The 23,542-nt window shown below is 40.9% G+C and overlaps 1 protein-coding gene and 1 long non-coding RNA gene across 2 annotated transcripts in view; one reads left to right on the forward strand and one right to left on the reverse strand.

The window, feature by feature from the left end:
- The window catches only part of ACAD9 (acyl-CoA dehydrogenase family member 9), a 53,137-nt gene extending 33,705 nt beyond the window's left edge, over positions 1 to 19,432 (reverse strand). The window contains exons 1-6 of the mRNA XM_020981234.2: positions 19,202 to 19,432; positions 10,627 to 10,720; positions 8,328 to 8,429; positions 4,898 to 5,004; positions 2,836 to 2,936; positions 273 to 351 (exon numbers count right to left, since the gene is read on the reverse strand). Coding sequence (XP_020836893.1) covers positions 273 to 351; positions 2,836 to 2,936; positions 4,898 to 5,004; positions 8,328 to 8,429; positions 10,627 to 10,720; positions 19,202 to 19,372 — 654 coding nt within the window. The 5' untranslated portion in view covers positions 19,373 to 19,432. The remainder of the gene's footprint in view (positions 1 to 272; positions 352 to 2,835; positions 2,937 to 4,897; positions 5,005 to 8,327; positions 8,430 to 10,626; positions 10,721 to 19,201) is intronic.
- Positions 19,433 to 19,576: 144 nt separating this feature from the next.
- On the forward strand, positions 19,577 to 22,707 carry LOC144456758 (uncharacterized). The gene is made up of 2 exons (XR_013485829.1): positions 19,577 to 19,777; positions 20,207 to 22,707. It is a non-coding gene; the product is annotated as an uncharacterized LOC144456758 (long non-coding RNA).
- The last annotated feature ends 835 nt before the right edge of the window (positions 22,708 to 23,542 follow it).

Genomic DNA, 23,542 nt, shown 5'->3' on the forward strand with positions numbered 1-23,542 from the left:
TGAACTTCACATGGAAACGGTCCAATTGGTTCTAAAGCCCAAGTTCTAACATCACCCCTTCTTACTTGGACCCAAGAGGCCGCATCCTTGCATGAGCCCCTCCCTTCCTTGGCTTTGTTTCTCCATCTGTATCATGAGAAGGCAATAACTCAAGCTCTCCCCAAATCCTCTGACTCTGGCCTAACCTTCCTTTGGAAATCATACTCAGTTTAGAGAAAAGGCATTATTCCAAATGAGGGTGATAAGTGTCTCATGATGCTGGGGACAAGTACCTTGGAGCCATTTAAGATGTAGTACTTTTTATCTTCGCTCAGAGTTGCTCTCGTTTGAATGGATGCAGCATCACTCCCACTACAGAGACATCAATGGTTGAGAGACATCAGCCATCTGAAAGCCTACGTGCCACTAAGTCACAAGTGATCTTTCAGGGTTATTCACACATTCACATTTGTCACATGCACATATATCTCCTTAGAGTGGTGGTTTTATGCTTTGCTAGTGTGTCAGAGTTTTCTGGTTGCCACTTGCAACAGCGTACAGAGGGGAACGGATAGGGAAGTTTGGAGACGTAATCCTGGTTTAAAAAAGGAAAGCGTGGCAGAGAAGAAGGTGCACCTGAGTGGAAGCCAAGAACTGAGCTACTACATAGCCATGTGGCAATCTTTCTACACCTCAGCTTTTTCATTTTAAAATGATACCTTTGGACCAGATGATTCCTAAGGACTCTTCCAACTTTGTAATCTAGATGAAAGAGTGGGGGGAAAAAAAGGTATGTTTCTAATGAGAATAATATGTGACCTGTAAGAACTTTCTTTGTATGTAAAAGTAAGAAATTAAGTTATAATTCATACACTGCCTATGCCGCTGGACGATAGCATTAAGAAACTAGAAGGGCTGACACTTTATAAAATAACCTGAATGTGAAACCAGGATTCATCAACAAAATTCATTACTGAAAGTACATTTGGGGGCAGCTAGGTGGCACAGTGGATTGAGCTGTGGCCCTGGAGTCCAAATCTGGCCTCAGACACTTGACACTTACTAGCTGTGTGACCCTGGGCAAATCACTTAACCCCAATTGCTCAAAAAAGAGCAAAAAAAAATAAAGCAAAAGAAAGTACATTCATAGGCAGTCAAGGTCAGAGTTCCTAAAGAGATACAATATTAGGAAGGAAAAAGGGGACAAGATACAAGAGAGTTGGAAGAAAGGTCTTCCCTAGAAGCCCAGTGGTTTGTAAGGATTGGAAGACTTTGCACACAGAGAACATGAACAGTTTATTCATGAGTACAATAGTCCATAGTGTCACAGGTCAAAAATTTAAAACCGATGCTGGTGTCTACACGCTTGTCAGGACTCATGCCCTGGTCTGGGGGCATTTATTTTCCCAGGTGTATGAAGGAAGATTGTTGGGCCTCGTACCCCCTACACCCACTGACGCTACCCATGCTTCGAGAGCCACCTCAAACGCCACCCCATGCATAAAGTCCTCCCAATGCCTCTCAGGCAGCAAGGATCGTTCTCCAACTCAGATTTCACAAAACAACGCACATCTTCTTCATGCCAATTATATGTATTAAGGCTGTGTATGCAGCACAGCCCCTACTAAACTCTAAGTCCTATGAAGACACTTTTTATTGTTCCTTGGTTCTAACATAATGCTTTGCACACAGTAAGCTCTGAAGACATTTGATGAATGAATGAAAATACTGCAGCCACACCTCCTGAGTAGCCTTGGAACCCAGACAATGAAGCATCTTAACCAAAGGGTTCATCTGGAAATCTGGTTATCCGAAAGCTAACTGCACCTATAAATGACACAAACATGGAAGTCTGGGAACCCTGGTGGTGGAACTATCCCACTATGCTCAGCTGCCCCTGGGATGAGACATTCCACCTTGGGCACCTCTGCAGTGTGATGTAGTAGACAGAGTGCTAGTTCTGGAATATAGAAGACAAGGGTTCCAATCACGCTTTAGACATTTATTAGCTGTGTGACCTTAGTTAAGTCACTTAACTTCTCTGGGACTAAGTGACTTCATCTGCAAAATGAGGAACTCATTGTCTCTCCTAGGACTAAATCTCTGATCCGATGGTTAAGGTAACAGATGTTAGCAATACATTTTACTTGATGTGATATAACCAATCTCTGGCCTTTTTTCTTTAATACATGGAGTCCAGCAACATTGTGCAAGGATCAACTATGATAGATTTAGCTCTTCTCAGTAATACAATGATCCAAGACAACTCCAAAGACTCATGATGGAAAATGCTAATTATATCCAGAGAAAGAACTATGGAGTCTGAATGCAGATCAAAGCATACTATTTTCACTTTTTCTTGTTTTTTCTTTCTCATGGTTTCTTCTTTTTGTTCTGATTCTTCTTTCACAACTGATGTGGAAAATATGTTTAACATGATTGTACATGTATAGCCTGTATCAGATTGCTTGCTGTCTTGGGGTGGGGGAAGGGAAGGGAGGGAGAAAAAAATTTGGAACTCACAAATCTTATAAAAGTGATTGTTGACAGGGCAGCTAGGTGGTGCAGTGGATAGAGCACCAGCCCTGGTGTCAGGAGGAGCTGAGTTCAAATCTGCCCTCAGACACATGATACTTAATAGCTGTGTGACCCTGGGCAAGTCACTTAAACCCTGATTACCTCACTAAAAAAAAAATGTGATTGTTGAAAACTATCTTTAGATGTAATTAAAAAAAATAAAATACTATTAAGTGGAAAAAAATACATGGGGTCCAAGAATCTTGGAAATGCTGGCTGCCAACTGCTTTTTTAATTTTACACTTCTAAACTTATGAAAGAACATAACAAGTCACCTACCTTGTTGCCTCTGTGAGACAGAAAGCTGCAATATATTCCCCAGTTGCCAATTTTGGCAAATATTTTGCTTTCTGTTCCTCAGTGCCAGCCAAAAGGATGCCCTAAAACACACATACACAATGATACATTCAGTTAATACCAAACCAAAAAAAAAAAGTTAAATTGTGTTCATGAAAGACCTTCTTTAGCAAACAGTTATTTCATTTCAAAAGAGAAAAAAAAATAAGCATCAAAGAAAGTAGGCTTGTACTCAAAGTTTATAAATGTTAAATATTTCAAAAAGTTAAACAGTAAATGAAATAATGAAGATATATATGTAAGACACCTTGAAAGCATCTGTTTCAGGTCAGTTTCTGATAAATAAAATCTCTTCTGACACCATGAAGACTGCAAACACAGAGTGTAGCTCAAGGGGGAGTCTGGGGCTGAATGATTTACTGAGAAGAGCTGGTGTGAGCTAAGGTTACTTTGGCCCTTGCTCTCTTGTGGCTCTATCTGAATAAAAATACAAATATTGCCAAACTTTTCAGTCTACAGGGTCAGGGTTTTTTTATTTATCAGCTTTGAATCAGACACAACAAGCCCAAATGGGAACCCTGTTGGCTCACATGTTTATGTCTATGTTTATGTAGCAAAACCTGATACCCCCTCTTTACACCCTATTCTCCTCCTTGTGACAATGTGACAATGACACAGCTTTGCTGTGAAGATATGAGTACGGTGCCAGTCTGAGAGCCCTTCACCCTCTGTGCAAACAGGAAAACTAAGCTTTGGTTTCTAGACTTAGATCCAACCCAGAAGACTAGATTCCACTGGGGCCTGACCCAGAGGAGGGCCACTGGCATGTCTGGAGGGTCTTTCAGCTTCCTCATGATGGGGAAGAGTCAGACAGACCCTAGAGGCCCTGAGGGGTGGGGGGTGGCCTCACAAACTTCATGGATGGGGTCATCTCCCTCTCAACAAACAGAATATGTGAGACACTCTTGTTTGGAAAGGAAGATTATGTAAAAAGAAAAAAAAGGTCACTAAAATTTTTTAAAACTTTGAAAAATGATGGATACTGGGTATTTTTTAAAAAGACTTTTAAAAAACTACCTAAGGACACAGAATCGAATTTAAGTGCGAAATATTTAAGACAGATTTATCACCTAATTACTAGTCAGAGAAATTAACCTTACAGAATATTCACAGTGCCTTGTGTCGAAGAAATAATATGAAATAAACTAAAGAAAAATTAAAAAACATAAGGTAGTGGCTTCTTCATACATCACACACCTGGTTAGAATAAAGTCAACGACAGGTAGATATGGTACAGAACAGATGTTACCATACACAGCCTTGACCTAAAGTCAGAGAATTGACTGTTTCCGATTCGATCAGGACAGGTATGTTACATATTTCCTACTTCACAAGAAGTTAAGCATAATTATCTTAGTCCAAAAAAGAATTTGGTTTATGGACCTGCCTGGTGCCAGGCATGAACACTCAATCCCAGACTAAGAGAATTAAAATATCCCCTGAGCTCCTGCATGCACTTATTTAGAAAGAAATGTCCCTTCACCTATTCATTTTTTAAAAAATGTTTATTATGGTGTCTTCTTCTATAAGGTGCAGGTGCACATTCTTGGCAAGCGAGCACGAAAATCCAGTGTCTCCTAGTCTACCATCTCTTTCACTTCATGTTCATGGAGTCCAGCTCACACCTCTCCCTGATCCAACTGGATCCTACCTATTTGCTTCTTATCAAAAAGTGATACAACAGGGAGTGTGTTTCTGTTAAACAAGTCATGCCTACAAGAAGCTTTTGCAAGAATAATTTCCCTACTCCCCAAAAAAGTTCGGTCTTGGTATTTGTTGTGAGAGAGCCCGAGTTACAGCCGAAGGAATCATAGCATTAAAATCTATGGAGATTGTATTGGTCACATCAGAACTACATGGTTTCTTCAGAAAAAAGGGAACATGTTACTGCCTCCCATATGACAAGTTGGGGGGGGGCGTGCTCGGGATGGCCAAGAGGATGCTTGGCAGCACTTTGGAAAGAAAAATGACAGTTGAGTAATACCTTTAGTCCTATTGCTTGATGTGCAGCCAAAGTGACTGCAATTGCTCCATCCTGAGAACAGATTTCTCCTAAACGTGCATACATTATATGTGATAACCCAAGGCCACCTGTTAAAGATGAATATATTTTTATTAGTGCCAAAGCAAGTAACTGTATAATGATGCAGAGGAAACATCAAGAGGAAACATCAGATGTGGGCTTTTTCTTGATTTCACACACAATCTGTGTAACCTTAGACAAGATAATCTCTGTAAGCCTCAGTTTCCTATTTTGTAATATGGAAATCATAGTGCTTTAACTATCTCATGAGACTGTGAGGACCAAGTGATACCTGTGAAAACACTTTACAACTATAAGATAAAAGTTGTTACTACATGAAAGTTGTTACTATTACAACTATATTATGAATAATAATTAGAACTGTAAAAATACGCATCTATCTAAATAAAACCCCATGCAAAACAAAATAGGAAAATGTTTTTATTACAATGTACCTGCTACTCCAAACCTTAATACTAGTTTGGATGAAGAAATAGAGGCCTTGTAAAAAGACTCGTCTTCACTGGAGAAAAATGGACCAAGGGCAGGAACAGTCAATCAGCAACCATTCATTAACTGCTTACTATGTGCCAAGCACTGTGCTAAGTTCTGAGGATAAAAAGGAAGGCAAAAGCACGGAAACAGCCCCTGTCCTCAGGAAGCTTACATTCTAATGGAAGAGATAGGTTGAAACACACAGCCAGATTAGAAGGAAGGTGTAACTAACCTCACAGCTCAAGTAGCTAGGGGGCCACAAAAGGCCTTCTGCAGAAGGCAGCTCTTGAGCTGACTCTTAAAGGAAGCCAGGGAAGTCAAGAGGTGGAGATGAGGAGGGAAAGTCTTCCAGGTGTGGTGAACAAGTGTACAAGAGCATGAAGGTGGGAGAAGAAACGCCACGTGGGAATGACAAGCAGGCCAGTATCACTGAATTGTGGAGGGAAATCAAGCCTAAGCAGACTAGAAGAGTAGGAAGGAGACAGGTTGGAAAGAGCTTTAAACGCTGAACAAAAGCCAATTCCATTTGATTTTGGAAGTAACAGGAGCCACTGGAGCTTCCTGAGTAGAGAGAGGATGTAGTTAGATTTGTGCTTTAGAAGTCACTTCGTCAGCTGTGTGGAGGATAAACTGGAGTGCAGAGAGATTTGAGAAGGGAAACCAATGAGAAGCCATCATAATACTTCAGGAGAGAAGTGATGAGAGCCTGAAATAGGGTGGCAGCTATGTGGCTTTAGAAACAAGGTGTCTAAGAGAAGTAATGAAGGTACAAATAATAGTATTTGGCAAATAGCAGGATATAGGAAACTGAGAGTCAGAAGTCAAGGATGATGCCAAGGTTGCAGACCTATGTGACTAAGAGGTTGGGGGCACCCTCAAAAGCAACAGGGAAGTTCAGAAGAGAGGGGATGGATGGAGGGAGGAGAGAGAAGAAAATGAACTCTACTTTGGACACTTTGAGTTTGAAATGCCTACACACATTCCATTCAAAATGTCCAATACAACTGGAAATGTGCAAGTGGGGCTCTGGCGAGAGACCAGGGCTAGGTATAGAGGTCAGGGAATCATCTGGATAGAGAATTACATCTGTGGGAGAAACAGTATAGTGAGAAAAGAAAAGAGGACCATGGAAAGACTCTTGGAGGATAATTAGGAGGTGTGATAAGGATGAAGATCCAACCAAGAAGGCAGAAGAGTGGGTCAGACAGTTAGGAGGGAAACCAAGTAAAGCAGAGTCACAAAAGCCCAGAGGCAAGAGAATCTAATGATGCAGAAAGGGTGAATAAGGAGAAGGAATGAGAAAGGGTATTAGATATGGAAATTAAGAGGTCACTAGACACTTGATACTTACTAACTGTATGACCCTGGGCAAGTCAGTTAACCCTGATTGGAGAGAGAGAGAGAGACAGAGAGAGAGCGAGCTCACTGGCAACTCTGGAGAGAGCACTTTGATAAGCTCAGAAGTAAAACCAGGTTTAAAAGACAGTGAAAGTGGCAGCTAGATGGTACAGTGGATAGAGCTCTGGCCTTGGAAGCAGGAGGGCCTGAGTTCAAATCCGGCCTCAGACACTTGATACTAGCTGTGTGACCCTGGGCAAGTCACTTAACCCTGACTGCCTCACCAAAAAGCAAAAAAACAAAAAATAAAAGAGAGTGAAAGAAGACATGAAGGGGCACAGCTGGGTGGCACAGTGGATAGAGTACCAGCAGTGGAGTAAGGAGGACCTGAGTTCAAATTTGGCCTCAGATACTTGATGCTAGTTATGTGACCCGAGGCAAGTCACTTAACCCCAACTACTCCCCTCCCCCCAAAAAAAAAGACATGAAAGCACCAAGCACAGGCTACTTTTTCAAGAAATTGAACACAGAAGGGCAGAAGAACTAGGATGACAGCTAGTGGGTATGGGCCAAGTCCAATGAGAAGTTTTTGAAAATGGAGGAAACTTGAGTGCCTACAGGCAGCAGGGGAGAAGCCAATAGACAGAGACTGGGGGAGTGGAGATCTGAACAGTAGTGCTCATCCACACCCAAGACAGGCTGCTATAAATAACAGTGTGCACTGGTTACATACTCTTCAACTTTGTGTTTCTAAGCAGAAGCTCTACCGTGTTTTGATAAGTAGGCAAAAGTTTTTAATGAGGAAACTCCATACAACAATGGATATATCAAAAGCTATTCAAGTTTCTTCTAAAGTTAGAGCCTCCCTACAATCTCATTTATGCTATTAATTTAACACATTCTTTTACATTATTAAGTTATTCAACAAAATCTATTTCTAGACGGTACCAAGCTCAATTTCAGCCCAGTGATAATTAATGACATATGAATGCATGTGATTTTTCCTCTATACGCCTTACAGATGAATTTGGAGATTTCAAAATTCACTTTGAAAATTGCTATAAATGACCAACAGGAAAAGAAGGGGAAGGGAATCTGGATGGGAAAAGCTAAGAGAGAGTAATTCTTTCCTAGTGCTGCCAATGTACGATGTACAAATTATGATGTAATCCTGACCATGTCATCATTCTGATACTTTCTAATCTACAAAACGAAGCTGAAAATCCTGCTAGTAAGGAGTGATGCAGTCTTTATTTGCAAATCCTCCTAACCCCAGAGGATTACATACAGAATGCTTCTGTTCTTACAAGTAATCACAAAGCATGATGAAATGACTTTCAAAATGATGGAGCTGTCACACAGTGTTACAAAATAATTTTCTATAGCCCAGAGTTTATTAATGTTCTCTGGAAACAAGCAGAAGATTCCAGGTTTCCTTATGTTCCAGGAAACAAATCTATAGCTATTGATAATAAAATGTTAACTTTCAAGCTGCAGAGAAAATCCAAAAACATGTTTTTTTCATAAGAAATATAGTTGTACAGTTATGGTTACCTACCATATTCTTCTGGAATCAGCATGCCAAAGAGCCCCAGCTGCTTTAATCTATCTAAAGTTTCTTGAGGAATTACACCATCACGATCAATTTTTTGAGAGTCCACTGGCAAACAGAAAACATTATAAGTAAAATTATAAATACATAAAATTAAACATATTTAATTAATTTAAACTATCCAGTTTAAGAATACCTACACATGAGCCTAAAAATGAAATTTATTTAGTGTAGTACTAGCTAGTCTAGCAAAAGTTTCCAAGTTTATAGCCTCTAATACAATATTCACCTAATGGGATAAGCCTAAATCTTTCACGTGTCAATTTGGTCAGAACTTTTTTCTGAGGGTTTAAAGAAGAAAGTGGGCTCTTGAAAACTGACCTAAGTGGGGGAGGTAAATTTGAAAACAGAGCCATCTTCTAAGAAACAGGGCTAACAAGACACCTAACGCTTAAATATCCTCAGCTGCTAAAACACACACATCAAAATGAGGGACTAAAAGTTTCACAAACGCCCACTGACAGAAATATAACGAGGGGTGAAAATCCCAATAATTTTTTTAAATTCCTGAAACTCAGAGAAGGAAAAATACAATTACTAGAACCTTCACCACGGCAAAGGACTAAATACGTAGTCTTTTGGGGATGGTGTGCTTTGATAAATGTTGTAAACCTGATCATCAAACTTAACCTCCAAGATAATAAAAAAGTGAAAAGAACAGCTTTTCACCTAGACTTTTTAGCTACAAGGGAACAAGGAAATACTTAATATCTCCCCAAATACGTGTGCTGTTGAAGAAGGCTTTGAACATAAACATCTTCTGGATCAAAGGTTTGAGAAACTGGTTTGAAGAATAAGGTTCATTAATTTCCCACTAATTCATCTATATAATCATATGTTTTATGTGGAACTTGGGATATGACTTTGAAGTCTGGCTATAAAATGTCATAAATCATTTCTTCACTGATATGTTCCTTTAGGAAAAACATGTAACATGGAAGAGTCAATTAAGGGAAGCAATGTTAGGGAGAGGCAGAGATGAGGGACAAGATAGTGCAGAAATTAACTGCTGCTGTTACTTGCTATTCAAATAATCACAATCTCAGAGCTAAATAGGCCTTTAGTGTTAATCTCATCCAACTCATTAATTTTAGACATGAAATAAGACCCAGAGAGATAGCCCAGCTTGCCCAAGAACACACACTCAGCTAACGCCAGAGTTGAAACTAGAACTCAGGTCTCATGGACTCTAGGCCAGGGTGCTTTCCTTTCTGCTCTAAACAATGCTGCCTTTCCTACTTGTCTATGTCCCACCCTCCAATTCCATACCTTATATGCTCTTTTGGAAAAAATGGTAGGGAGACCATGCATTGTTCATGTTTAAATTACCCTTTCCCTCATCTAATACACAATAAGGTTTGTTTTAGGAGGATTTTAAATTTTCTGACACATGTATATCTGCCCCTTGAATGTAAAATTTGCTTACAATGCAATTCTTTTTTTTGGACTGTAACATAATCACCTGTGTTCCTCCCACACGCCCTTCTATCACCAACATGTCCCCCCATGGAGGACATGAATGATGTGGATTGATGCCAATCTGGTTAAAACCTAAGCAACTTTGCAGGTTGTTGGTTGTTTTTTTTTTTTTGTTTAAACCTTGGATGTTACCATTTAAAACATGAAGCTCAGAAATTCTGCACCTGTCAGGCTGTTTGTTTGATGCCTGTTTTTCAGGCTGGGAGTGACAGAGGTGAGGCACATATTTTAAAAATCATGATTACCAATCCAGTTCTGATTCTATCTGCTAAACCTGGTCACCAGCAATGCAAATTCTGAGGCCTTCCGAAGAATACTCACACATAATTAAGCAATTTTTAACAACAATAAGGGAAGTAAGTCTCTTAGTTGTTTTTTTTTAAATTTATTACAAAAATACACAATTAATTTTGTGATCTGTCACCACTCTAAGTATTCCAATAGTGGCTGTTTGATTACCTGTCTAGAATGCTAAAGGCTAGATTTTTCATGAGGTTGGACCAGATGACATCTAAACTCTAAGCTTCTAAGCCATAACCTTCTATGATTCTTGTATTTTAAAACATCAATCAAAGCAATTTTCAAAATACCAGCATTTAATGTTTTCATATAACTAGCTTGTTTTCAAAAAACAGATCTTTCCCATATATATTGTTTCTATTAAGTGCATACAAATCATTAAAGATTTTTGAAGTCAAATTGGTAATCACAGAAAATAGGAATTTGTTAGTTAAGATTTCTGATAAAAAAGGAAAAGGACACACACCTTCTTCATTGAAGAATTTTTCTACTGGTATCACAAATTGCTTCATATCATTTAATTCATCTAGGGTGACTTCTGGATACGGAAAAACATCTTTCTAAAAAATGGCAATATTTAATAAGATTATCATTTTCATAGTCAAATACTATCCAATCTATTCCTAAGGAAATTAAACTTTTGGAAGATGGTCACAGCACTAGACTAAGTGATGGTGCTCATTTCCTGAACCACATCCTTTCGACAAGGACCTCTCTCTATAGGACACTAAGACTACCTTAAGACATAGGAAAAAGAAACTTTAGTTGAGCTGTGAAGGAATGAAAATTTTTAGGCATTATTCTACATACTAACTACACTGGGAGAAAAATATAAGAACTAGGAGTGTCAAATGAGGTATGATTTTCTTTTTTGGCATTTGAGTTAAAAAACTTAAAAAAATTTTTTTGGTATCTTTTGATAATTTTATTGATAAAGTCCCCAAAAGGGAATAATTCACAGGAGTAATTCTCAGTCCACAACAGATAAATGGTCAAAGGACATGGACTTATTGTTAAAGAGGAGACAGAAATTGTTAATAATTACTTAGAACGCTCACCAATAGTCAAAAGGCCATAAATTAAAACCATTTTGAGCTATCACCTCGAACAGGCAATACTAATTAAAAGCAAGGCTGATGAGATTACGGAGGAAAAGGAATACTCATTCATTGCTGGTGGAAATTACAAGCTTGTTCCTCTTCAACACAGTTACAAAAATAGCCACATCTTTTGACTCAATAATTTCTATTTGAAATAAATCATTAAAGTGTCATTTTTTTTTAAAAAAGAGCTAAGTAGTCAAAGATTTTCATAGTGCTATATACAATTCAGAACAAAAATAAAAACGAAAACCCCAACCTCCGTAAATGACCTAGGGGAAGGGTTAAATAAATTGTGCTTTGTTCATTTAACAGAATATTATAATGCAATTAAGACTGACAACATCAAGTATTCAAAGAAAACAGAAAAGATCTACATGAAATAAAGCAAAGTGAGAAAACCAGCACTTTTAAAGAATGGAGTACGCTCAACTAGAGGAGGCAAAGTGAAAGAAAACAAAGAATACTGAGGATAACTTGGGATAAATGAAAAATTGTTGAGACTGAACGCACCTAAAAACTTAAAGTGAAGTCAAATAATTAGGAAACAAGGTTAGCTTAAGCAAAAGTCTAGGTTTTTATGGTTGTTGTTTAAACATTCATCATAAGCCTCTGGGTCAAAACAATCCCATCTCAAGATTCAGTTTGGTTCAATACAAAAAGACCTGAGGCTAAGATGCTAGGACAATATCTACTAGAACCAGCTACAATTGATAAGGCCCAACAGCCATGACCTCAAAAAACCTATATGCCTTCTAAAGGGTGAGCCCTTAGGGCTGCTTTTAGTAGATAAATGGCTGGCCCCAAGCCTGAGGCTTAACAAGGAACAAGGCTCACTGTGGCCCCACCAGAACTTTATGACTCTCGGCAGAAATGGTCTTTTGGATACCACTGAACTTCAACCTCTTCTAACAAGACGGACTATGTGGTCCTGTGTCTCAGCCCTACCTTCACTTAGAAGTCAAAGGGAAAGGGCGGGGGGGAGATACAGAGGGCAGGTTACTACCCCCAGGATTCCCCAACATACAGCTCAGAAAAGGTGAAATGCATAATAGAACCTTCTATGCTGCCGGACTGCTTGGCAGCAGAGAACCTCATTGGTGTTACTTTGTTTTCTCATTAAATGTCTCGCAAGGAAAAAAACAAAAACCAAAAAACATTTTATTTAAGAAAGCAGATCTGAAGGTCCAAGTTTTACAGTCACAGCAGCACAACGCTGTTGATAATCTGCAGACCTTTAGTTTGATTTAATTAAGGCTTCACGGCATGCCAACATTGCATTAAGTTTAATAAAGATGTCAAAGTAAAGGGATTGAACAAGCACAAACAACAAAAGTTAACTGCTGTAAGATTCTGGAGCTCCAAAATTAGAGGTAGGAGAAGACAGCCCCCACCCTATTCCTTTACAGAGGTGGGATGTCCATGGGTTGGTGTGGTAAATTGCACATATTTTCAGAATTTTTCAATGTATTGATCAATTTTGCTGATGTTTTTCCTCTGTTTCTTTAAAATATAATTTGTTATACGGGATGGGAAGGGGTACTGGAAGAAATTTTGGTGATATAAAAAAAGATATAAATCAAAATTTCTTTAAACATTTTTAAAAAAAGATCTGTTGTTCTGAACAAATGTCCTACTTGGACTAGCTATAAAAATATCACTAGATAACGGACAGTGCCAGAGCATTTCAAAATGTGGCTTCTCAGACCCCCATAGTCCTGAGCTGCTTGTTACTTTTGCCTTTTTATAATAAACAATTTAATAAACATTCTAGGAGGTTATTTACACAGGCTTTTTTATTTGAAATAGGGATGTCTTATTCCCCCTCATACCCATCCAATCCTTCTTCTCAGTCAAGTCATTTTTAGTGGCGGCTGGTTGTTCCAATACGCACCATCATGGATAGCATCACTGAAAAAGAAAGCTGGCTCCCCTCTCACCTCAGCCAATCAATCGAGAGAGAGAGGGAAGTGTCCTACGGCACCTTTTCAATACATACCTTCCCACATAAGCAGATACCTGCCTAAATGTAAGAATATTAACTTAGAATGGAAAAGGATGAGATGACAAGATGGAGGCAAAATGGGAGAAGCTTGCAGTAGGAATAACAGTCATATTCACTTTATTTTACACTCTCAGGTATGAAGACACAAGATTTTCCATTAATATGCATTTACTGAGGGCCTGCTTTGCAACAGACATTATACTAGGTGTTGGGGATACAAAGACAGAAAGCAAGGAGGGCCTGCCCTCATAGAGTTCATACTCTATTGGAGATAAACAACACACAGATAAGATATAAAATATATCTCAAGTCAAGTCACTTCCTGGGGATGGCACTTAGCAGCTTGGGGGAAGGGGAGCTCAAGAAAGGCCTTCTGTATGAGATGGCACTCAAGGTGACCCCGGAAGCAATCTAGGGATGCCGTTGTTGTTGGTCCTTTGTTTTCAAAGAGGACCCATGACAGCACAGGGTGAGGTCTTGACTCCTTTTTGAACTGGATTTAAGTAAGGCAAAATTGCAGTCAGCCTCACTCTTTCTTCCAGAGTCACTTTAGTCCAGTGGCAAGACAAAAGCAGGAACAGCTGATGATGGCCTGGGATGAAGTGATTGGCCTTGGCGTCTTTAATGTCTTGCCAAGCTCTAAGCGCTCCACAGCACCTGCTTCATCTGCCTTCATGGCCATTGGAACAAACTGTTCTCATTCACCTAGTCCACTGGGGAAGTCTTCACACGCATGGGTCTGGGGCCTCCTGGTTACTCTCAACCTGGTTAGCCCAGTGGCTGAGACAGTTTATGAGGGTGTGACCGCTGCACATGCTATAGCTTCGTGGAGCCACAGGTGAGAGTTGAGAACCAAGCGAATACCAAAGATGGATGAGCAGCCCTGAAAAGGGCTTGGCAAGCCCTCACAGTAGAGGTGCTAGTTCTCCTTGAACACCCATACACCTAGGGATTCGAGGAGGCAGAGGTAAGAAGGAAGAGCACTCCAAGGATGAGCGTCAGCCTAGACAACAGAGTTGAGAGATGGAATGTTGTCTGTGAGGACCTGCAAGAAGGCCATTTTGGCCAGACTACAGAGTAAGAGTAATAATGTGGAAAAAAGGCTGAAAAGTTGTGAAAAGCTTTAAATGTCAAACAGACAAATCTGTATTTGATCCAAGGTACTAAAGATTCAAGCCACTGGAGTTTACTGAGTAAGGGAATGATATGAGACCTGCGCTTTAAGAATATCATTGGTAGCTGTGCGAAGGATGAAGCAGAGAGAGGACAGACTGGAGGCAGTGAGACTACTGTCCAAATGAGAGATGATGAGGGCTTAAACTATGGTGGATGTGATGTGAGTGGAGAGAAGCAGATGGACGTGAGGGATGTGAAGGTGAAACTGCCAAGGCTTAGCCCATGAATGGCTATACGGCACGAGAGAGCGAGGAATCAGGGAGTCTGTGTGCCTTGGTGACTGAAAGTATGGCGGTGTCCCAAAAGAAATAAGGATACTAGGAAGACAGACTGGTGTGGAAGGGAATTAAATTAGCTATCTTGGATATAATGAGTTTAAGATGACTGTGGGACACTCAGTCTGAAATGTCCAAAAGGCAACGGCAACATGAGACTAGAGCTCAGGAAAGATGCACAATGACAAATTGAAGACAGTCCAGCAAAACCAGGGTGACACTAAGGATTAGCAACAAACAAGCACATGGAAGGCTCAGGGGGCCTACCTCTGTGGGTACAAGCCTAATGGACTGTGATTCCACAGACCTCACCAACCACAAACATCAACACAAGCCACATCGTACTGATGCTTAAAAGGCCAACAAGACACACACGTATCAGGAAGCACGGGCTATCTAAGGACCAAAGAACAATCCTACTACTGGAGCTCTAATGTCCTTTCTAGCTTCACATCCAAGGACCTGGAAGCTAGTGCTGGACACACATGATTTTCTGGCAAACACCTTCAACTGTGCAGTTTGCACTCATCATCAAAAGCACATATTACAGGGCAGCAGGAACATTGAACTGTACCCTGGTTCTGAGGCCTACGTGAAAGAACTTGTGCAAAAGGGTATGGCCCACTTGGCTGAATTGATGGAGACAGAAGATGAAGATGACCAAGCGCTGATACTAGACAGCACCAGGGAAACTCACTTACAGATCAAGATTTTTACCAAGCTAGCAGCGCTCCCTGAATTCTGACAATGGTAAATCACAACATAAGACAACTGGATCATAAGATCACAGGTCTTTAGAATTGAAAGGAACCTTACAGAACAACTGGTCCAACATCCTCATTTTACAGATGAGGAAACTGAAGGCCAGAAAGGTGGATGTGCCCAAGGTCACACGCAAACAGCAGAGCTAGAAATGGAAGCCAATGTGACTGGCTCAAAATCTTGTGGGTTTTTTTTTCCTATTCCTATATCCATGAGACTAGCTTATGATGCTATATGGCATAAGAATAGTTAAGAATAAGGACAGTGTACATTTCTACCCAGCTACAATGAAACTGTTGATTTTTGTATGTTTAACGTCCAAAGACCCTAAAAGATAACCTGGAAACTAAAAATCAGTAGGGAACCAGTGCTCCTGGACCCACCAACTACATATTGTGTTGTATAGCTAGAGGCCAGGGATAGAACTTATGAGTGAAATATTACTCTGACAGAGCACTGTTTCTTCAAAAAAAATAAGTGGAGCAGAGTGGAACAGCATTCTAAATTAAGAAGATACGCTCATTAGGAAATCGAGGAACCCGAAGCAGGAAAACTGGGTAGGGAGTATTTGAATGAGGATTGAGAGAGAGGGAGAAAAAGTAGTACTAGTGTTTTGGGGACATACTACAGACTACGTAGGCAGAAAGGAGAAATCAGATGAGGTACTTGGAAAAGAGATCACAAACCTAGCACATATAATAGGATGCCATAGTGACAGGGGACCCAGACATTTGCAGGATTTTCTCTATGCTAAAGGCAGAGCAGCTCAGAAATGTGTAACTTGTCTCAATGACAGTTTCATCCTTCAAAAGGCAGAGGAAGTGAAAAGGGGATTTGCTATTCCCTGCCTGACTCACCAAAAAGGAGGTACTGGTTGCTAAAGTAGAAAACTACAGCAAACTTGGGAGCAAGATAAGATACAACAAACTGGGTCATATCCTCAAAACTGGCATTCTAAATGGAGAACTTTATCCAGGGCCTCCAGCTCTGGACCAATTGCTGTTCTACCTCAGAAACCCTATTCATTATGCCATTTCTGAACACCTTTCTCCCAGTAGCTATTATTAACACCTACGCCAAATGGGTCAAAGCTGTAGTTCAATGTTCCCTTACAGTATCTGTCCTGTCTTGTTTAAGGCTGTCCTACTTAAATTCAACTACTTTTGCTGCTACTCTCAGAAGCATAGGATATTAGATGATCCTATATACGGGATTACCATCTATGTTCTATATAGCTATATGCCTTTTCCGTCAAAGATGACACTATCACAAATCATAAGGTTACAATATGTTGCTGAATAAAGATGAGACAACAAAAATGATTAACAGAGAGCAGAAATATAAGATAAATGAAGACAGAATCAGACAGCTTCAACACGTTCTTAAAGTCACCAGGCTCAGTCTAGGTAATGAAATAATGGATAGGTATGATGGTTGAGTTGGTGTAACTGATCAATGGGTAGAGGTGGCATAAAACTGGAGAAGAGAAAATGCTGAATGAGAGAGAAGACAGGAGAAAGAGAGGAGAGATGAAAGAGAGGGAGGGAGAAAGGGAAGAGGGAAGGGGAAGAGGGAGAGGGAGAGACAGAGAGAGAGAGAGAGAGAGAGAGAGAGAGAGAGAGAGAGAGAGAGAGAGAGAGAGAGAGAGAGAGAGAGAGAGAAAGAGAGAGAGATCTGCTAATTATAGAGCAGGGAGCTTGACTCTGATTACTAGAAAAAGTCTTATAATGCCATTACCAGAGCTGGTTTATGTGCATTTAGGAAAGATACAGTTATCACTAAAAGTCAGCTAGGTTCACCAAGAACAGGTAATGCCAGACTAATCTTGTTTTATTTCTGACAAAGCAACTAAAATGATTAACCAAAGGGAATGCCATGGACATAGTATTTGCTGTTGTTGTTGAGACATTTCAGTCACGTCCAACTCTTCGTGACCCCATTTGGGATTTTCTTGGTAAAGATACTGGAATGTTTTGCTAGCTCATTTTACAAAAGAGGAAACTGATGCAAACAGGGTTAAGTGACTTATCCAAGGCTACATAGCTAGTGTCTGAGGCCACATTTGAACTCAGGTCTTCCTGATTCCAGGTGGAGTTTTCTATCTAGTTCACCACCTAGCTGACATAGTATATTTAGACTTTAACAAAGTATGTTAACAAAGCCTCTCATGCAACCCTTGTGGCCAAGATACAGTGGTATGGGCTGGATCAGTGGGGTTAAACTCAAACAGAAATGGAACCCTATGGCTACATAATGACTTAGAAAATCACAAATTAATATTATCTATATTTTATTTATTTTGTTTAACACGTCCTAGTTACATTTAATGTGGTTTGCAGCATTCACACTGAGTTAGACACTTCTGGACTAGATTACACATTTGAGGTGATTATACATTGAGATTTGAAAGCAGTTTAATGACTAGATCCTGAGAGTAGTCCTTAATGAGCTGATGTCAATTTAGGGAGAGGTTTCAAGTCAAGTTGCCTTGTCCTAACCCTATGTTAGTAGAGACTCTGGACCTGGGCTCAAATTTTACCTCTAATGGTAACTAACTTTCCTGGGCCCCAGTTTCCTCACCTTTAAAATGAGGGAGTTGAACTAGATGCTCTCTTAGGTTTCTTTTGACTCTAGCTCTTTGATTTTACGTAGTAAGAGTAAAGGACAATGGAGGGACAAACCTATGTTACTGCAATTGGCACCTATATGTTAAAAACCCTGGAAAGACATGGACAAGATTCATATATGACTAGACTACAGGGAGCGGATAAATTACACTCTGAATGGAAGGAGGGAATACTCACATAGATTCACCTAAGCAGTAACTATATACTCAATAAGCTTTAAGGAACCACTAAAGGTTTTGTCAGCAAGGTAATAATGAATTTAAAGCTGTACTTAAGATTTATCTGGCACTATACTTGGGATGGATTAAGAAAAAGTGGACCTGAGGTAGAGATTTCTCCAATATGGACAGGTAATGAAGGCTTGAACTAGTTTGATGCTATGAGGGGAGAGAGGTGGGGTAAGAAAGAACATTAGGGAAAAAAAAATTTTAAGCAAAATAAAATTTTTAAAAAAGATTTTTGGACTGAGAGTCAGATCTGTGTTCATTTCCCAGTCCTGGCACTAATCCACAATGGGCCCTTGGGTAGGTTACTTCCCCTCTTCTAAGCCTGTTTCCTCACTTGTAAAAGGAGATCAGGGCTTCTTCATCTTTGCTGGCTGTCTGGTGAAGCCTATGGACCCCTTCTCCGAATATTTTCAAATCTTTTAAGGAAATGCCACCTTTCAGCTAGAGGACAACGACAATAAAGATGTACTTCCCCCCCCCCATCCAAGGTCTCTTAAGAGCTGTCCACGCTGGGGGATGGGCGAGGCCAGGATCAGAGGATTTGGAGCCGAGATGGCCTTTAGGGATCGCCCGGGACTCCGGAGAACCTGAGGCTCATGGAGCGGGGGGAGCGGCCCACCCTCAGCACCCAGACGCTTGGAAGGGAGAAACGCAGGTTCAAACGGGGCTGCGCGGGCCCGGCTGCTGCTCGATCCTGCCCATTTTACACATGAGGGAAACGAGGCTCGGAGAGGAGAGGCGACTGGCTCGGGCTCCCACAACCGGCAGACGGCGGGGCTTGACAGGTGGGCCTGAGGCGGGGGTGCGGGAGGTCGCGGCCCCCGCCCCACCTGCAGGGCCGGGCCGGGCCAGGCCGGGGCGGCCGTTACCTTCTGGATCTTCCCCAGGAACAGGTCCTTGACGTAGGCCGAGCGCCGCGGGCCGGTGCGCAGGAGCCGCCGGAGGCTTCCCGCCGCCAGCCGCTGCTGAGGGAGGGCGCCCAGGGCCCGGTGGGAGCCCACCCCGACCGCCCGCAGGAGGAGGACGCCGCCGCAGCTCATGACGCTCCGCCCGCCGGTCCCAAGTTGCCGCCGAGGCGCTCCAAAAGCCGGGAGATGTGCGGGCGCCTCCCGATGGCGTCACAAGCGGACACCTCTCGATGGCGTCACGAGCCGCAACAGGCTCCCGACCCCCCCCCGCCTCCGGTGGCCCGCACTGCGACTGCGCAGGGCTCCTCCTCTCCCCCCCTCCCCCCTTTTCCCCTCCCTATCTTTTTCCTACTGAAGTTTGGTAGGACTCCGGGTCGGGTGTGATGGAACTGGAGGCACTGCTCAGACATTTATTAAACGCGGTCCCTGCCCTCGGGGAGCTTCCATTCTAGAATGCAAATAAATGACTGTTCCTAAGAGGCGCCTACGGTATACAAGAAAGGCAATCTGAGCGGGGAAGGCAGCCAGAAAGCAGTGGTAATGGAGGGAGAGCAGTCAGACGTGGGGCACGGTCAGTGCAAAGGCACCGACCGGGTCGGGAGATGGAGAGTTGTGGATATCTATTGATTATCTCCAGTTTACCCTGTCTGTATCTCTCTGGTTGGGTAGGTTTTTGTGAGTGGTCTCCCCCGTTAGACTGTGAGCTCCTGGAAGGCAGGGATGGTCCCTCTACCAATGTAGGTCAATCCTTTTTTTTGGAACTCAGTCTAGAACCTGGAGAAGTTAAATGGTATGCACAGCCTCCCAACCAGTATATGCTAAGGTAGAAATTGAACCCCAAATCTTCCTGGCTTTGAGACAGGCTCCCTAGTCACAACACCATGTTGCCTCAACAAACAATTAAAAGTTAAAATAAACTATACCTTAACTGCTTTAACATAAAGTTGTTTATTTGCTAATTAACAGTTTTTAAAAGAACATGGAACTATGAGCCAGGAAGCTTGAATATAGAAGACTGCCCTGCTGAAGACTTCCCCAACATCTCTGGAAAGTGAGATCCTTCAGAGCAAAGATGCTGCAATGCTCCCAAGTGAGGCCAGAACCAGATTACAATGGAATTGGGAAGTATTTAACAAAATGAAAATACAGTACAACATAGATAACGATAATATGTGATTTTTCTAAGTTAACATACACCAGGAGGACTGCTTATGTGTTTGAGTCTGACATCACTGCTTCAGAGAAGTGATTCCAGGGTCAGAAGAGGGGAGATCCAGAGCCAGAACAGTTGAAAGGGAAGATAAGACTAGAATGGTTGTGTTGGAGACAAACTCTGCTAGGGCAGGTGAGTGAAATGATGATTCATAACCGATGACTTGGAGAGAGCTTGAGTCTCTTTCCCCCCTACCCCCACCCCTTTATAAAGTCCTGATTTTGAAAGTTCAGGTTCTTAAAGAACATTGCAGTTGAGATTGGACTGAGACCCCACCCTGGTAGGGTAGCTAGTGTGTCCTGCTCAGGCCTGAGTCGGGAGTACATTATTTGAAGAGATGGCCCAAGGCTGGGCTGGGTATAGAGATAGTTTCTCTATCCAAGGGTGACATGATGTCACTCTCAGCCCCTCTTTTAAATATAGCCCACCTCAAGGAAAAACACCCCTGATGTTCTAGAACCAGAGGGTAAAACAGAAATTGAAAGAATCCACTGATCACCTCCTGAAAGAGATCTCAAAATGAAAACTGCCAGGAATATTATAGCCAAATTCCAGAGTTCCCAAGTCAAAGAGAAAATATTGCAAGCAGCCAGAAAGAAACAATGCAAGTATCGTGGATCCACACTCAGGATAACACAAGATTTAGCAGCGTCTACATTAAAGGATCAGAGGGCTTGGAATATGATATTCTGGCAGGCAAAGGAGCTAGGATTACAACCAAAAATCACCTACCTACCAAAACTGAGTATAATCCTTCAGGGGAAAAAAATGGATATTCAGTGAGATAGAGGATTTTCAAGTATTCTTGATAAAAAGACCAGAGCTGAATTTTACCTTCAAATACAAGATTCAAGAGAAGCATATAAAAAGATAAATAGAAGAGGGAAATCATAAGGGACTTAATAAGATTAAACTGTTTACATTCTTACATGGGAAGATAATATTTGTAACTCATAAGACCTTTCTAATTATTAGAGTAGTTAGAAGGAATATGTATAGACAGAGCACAGGTGTGAATTGAATATGAAGGTATGATATCTAAAAAATAAAATTAAGGGATGAGAGCAGAATGTACTGGGAGAAACAGAAAGAGAGAGGTAGAGTAGGGTAAATAGTCTCACATAATAGAGGGGAAGTGGGGAGAGGTGAGAGAAAATGAGTGAACCTTACTCTTATCAGAATTGACTCAAAGAGGGAATAACATATACACTCAGTTGGGTATAGAAATCTATCTTACCCTACAGGAAAGTAGGAGGGGAAGGAGATAAGAGAAAGGGGGGTGATAGAAGGGAGGACAGATTGGGGAAGCGGGTAGTCAGAAGCAAAACACTTTTGAGGAGGGATAGTATGAAAGGAGAGATAGAATAGAATAAATGAGAGGGCAGGGAGATGGGATGGAGGGAAATACAATTATCAATTACTGTGAAAAATTTTTGCAGCAAATTTCTCTGATAAAGGCCTCATTTCTCAAACATATAGAGAACTGAGTCAAATTTATAAAAATAAGAGCCATTCCCCAATTGATAAATGATCAAAAGATATAAGTTTTCAGATGAAGTAATCAAAGCTATTTATAGCCATATGAAAAAAAAATACTCTAACTCACTATTGATTGGAGAAATGTAAATTAAAACAATCCTCAGGTACTACGTCATACCCGTTAGATTGACTAATAGGACAGAAAAGGTAAATGACAAATGTTGGAGGGAATATGGGGAAAATGAGACATTAATGCACTGTTGGTGGAGTTGTGAACTGATTCAACCATTCTGTAGAGAAATTTGGGTCTATGCCCAAAAGGCTATAAAACCATGCATACCCTTTGATGTAGCAATACCACTACTAGGTCTGTATCCCAAAAGAGATAAAAAAACAAAAAGGATAAGAACCTATATGTATGAAAATATTTATAGCGTTCTGAAGGCAAAGAATTAGAAATTAAGGTATGCCCACCAATTGGAGAATGGCTAAACAAGTTCTGGTATGTGATTGTGATGGAATACTATTATAGTATAAGAAATGATGAGCAGGATGCTCTCAGAAAGACTGCATGGGTTGATGCAAAGTAAAATGTACTGTGTACAAAGTAACAGCAATATTGTAAGATGATCAGCTGTGAATGACTTAGCTGTTCTCAGCAATACAACGATCAGAGACAACTCTGAAGGATTTATGATAACAGATGCTATTCATCTTCAGAGAAAGAATTGATGGTGTCTGAATATAGATTGAAGCATACTTATTTTTTACTTTATTTTTATTGAGTTTTTTTGTCTATGTTTTCTTTCATGACTATTATGGATGTGCTTTGCATGACTACACATGTATAACCTATGTCAAAATGTTTGCCTTCTCAATGAAGGGAGGAAGGGAGAGAATTTGGGACTCAAAGTTTTAAAAACAAATGTTGAAAATTTTTACATGTAATTGAGGAAAAACAAAATACTAAGTAAAAAATAAAATAAAAAGATTGCAGTTTGGGAAAATAATGTGGAAGTATTAAATTGTTGACTCTGGGATCCCATTAGGGTTCTGCCTTTAGGAGGTCATTGACAGCAAGATAAGGTCCATATGACCACTGAAGATTTACCTGTGAGGTAAATAACACAGGTATCATTACTGATGAAGCCGATGCAGAGGCCAAGGGACTTGTTCAGTCACACACCCACTAAGTGGAAAGGGTCATGTCCTTTCCTCTACACTTTGGGGCCTTGCCTAGTTTTTGGTTTGTTGCTGTTGTTTGTTTTGTTTTTGTTTTTGCTTTTTGGGTCTGGAATTATGGTTTCTTCAGTACGGGGAACTCCAGATGTGGAAACTGCGGAAACTGCGAAAACTCGCTCATCTATCTGATAGCAATCAGAAACTTCTCTGCACTATAGGCTTAGGGAGTTGCTGGCATTGAATGATTAATAACTTGCCCTTAGTTACATAGCTAGTATGTGTCACAAATGGGTACTGCTAGTTGTTAAACAAAAGTCACGACTCCATAAGACACGGCTAGAAACGTGATTTATTAGAAGAGAAAGGCATGTACGTGTGGAATCTCCTTACATCAAGTACAAAGGAGAGCCCTTTCATGTAGTACTATA

This window comes from Phascolarctos cinereus, unplaced genomic scaffold, assembly GCF_003287225.1.
Source record: "Phascolarctos cinereus isolate Bilbo 61053 unplaced genomic scaffold, phaCin_HiC Scaffold_4;HRSCAF=312, whole genome shotgun sequence".
NCBI lineage: Eukaryota > Metazoa > Chordata > Mammalia > Diprotodontia > Phascolarctidae > Phascolarctos > Phascolarctos cinereus.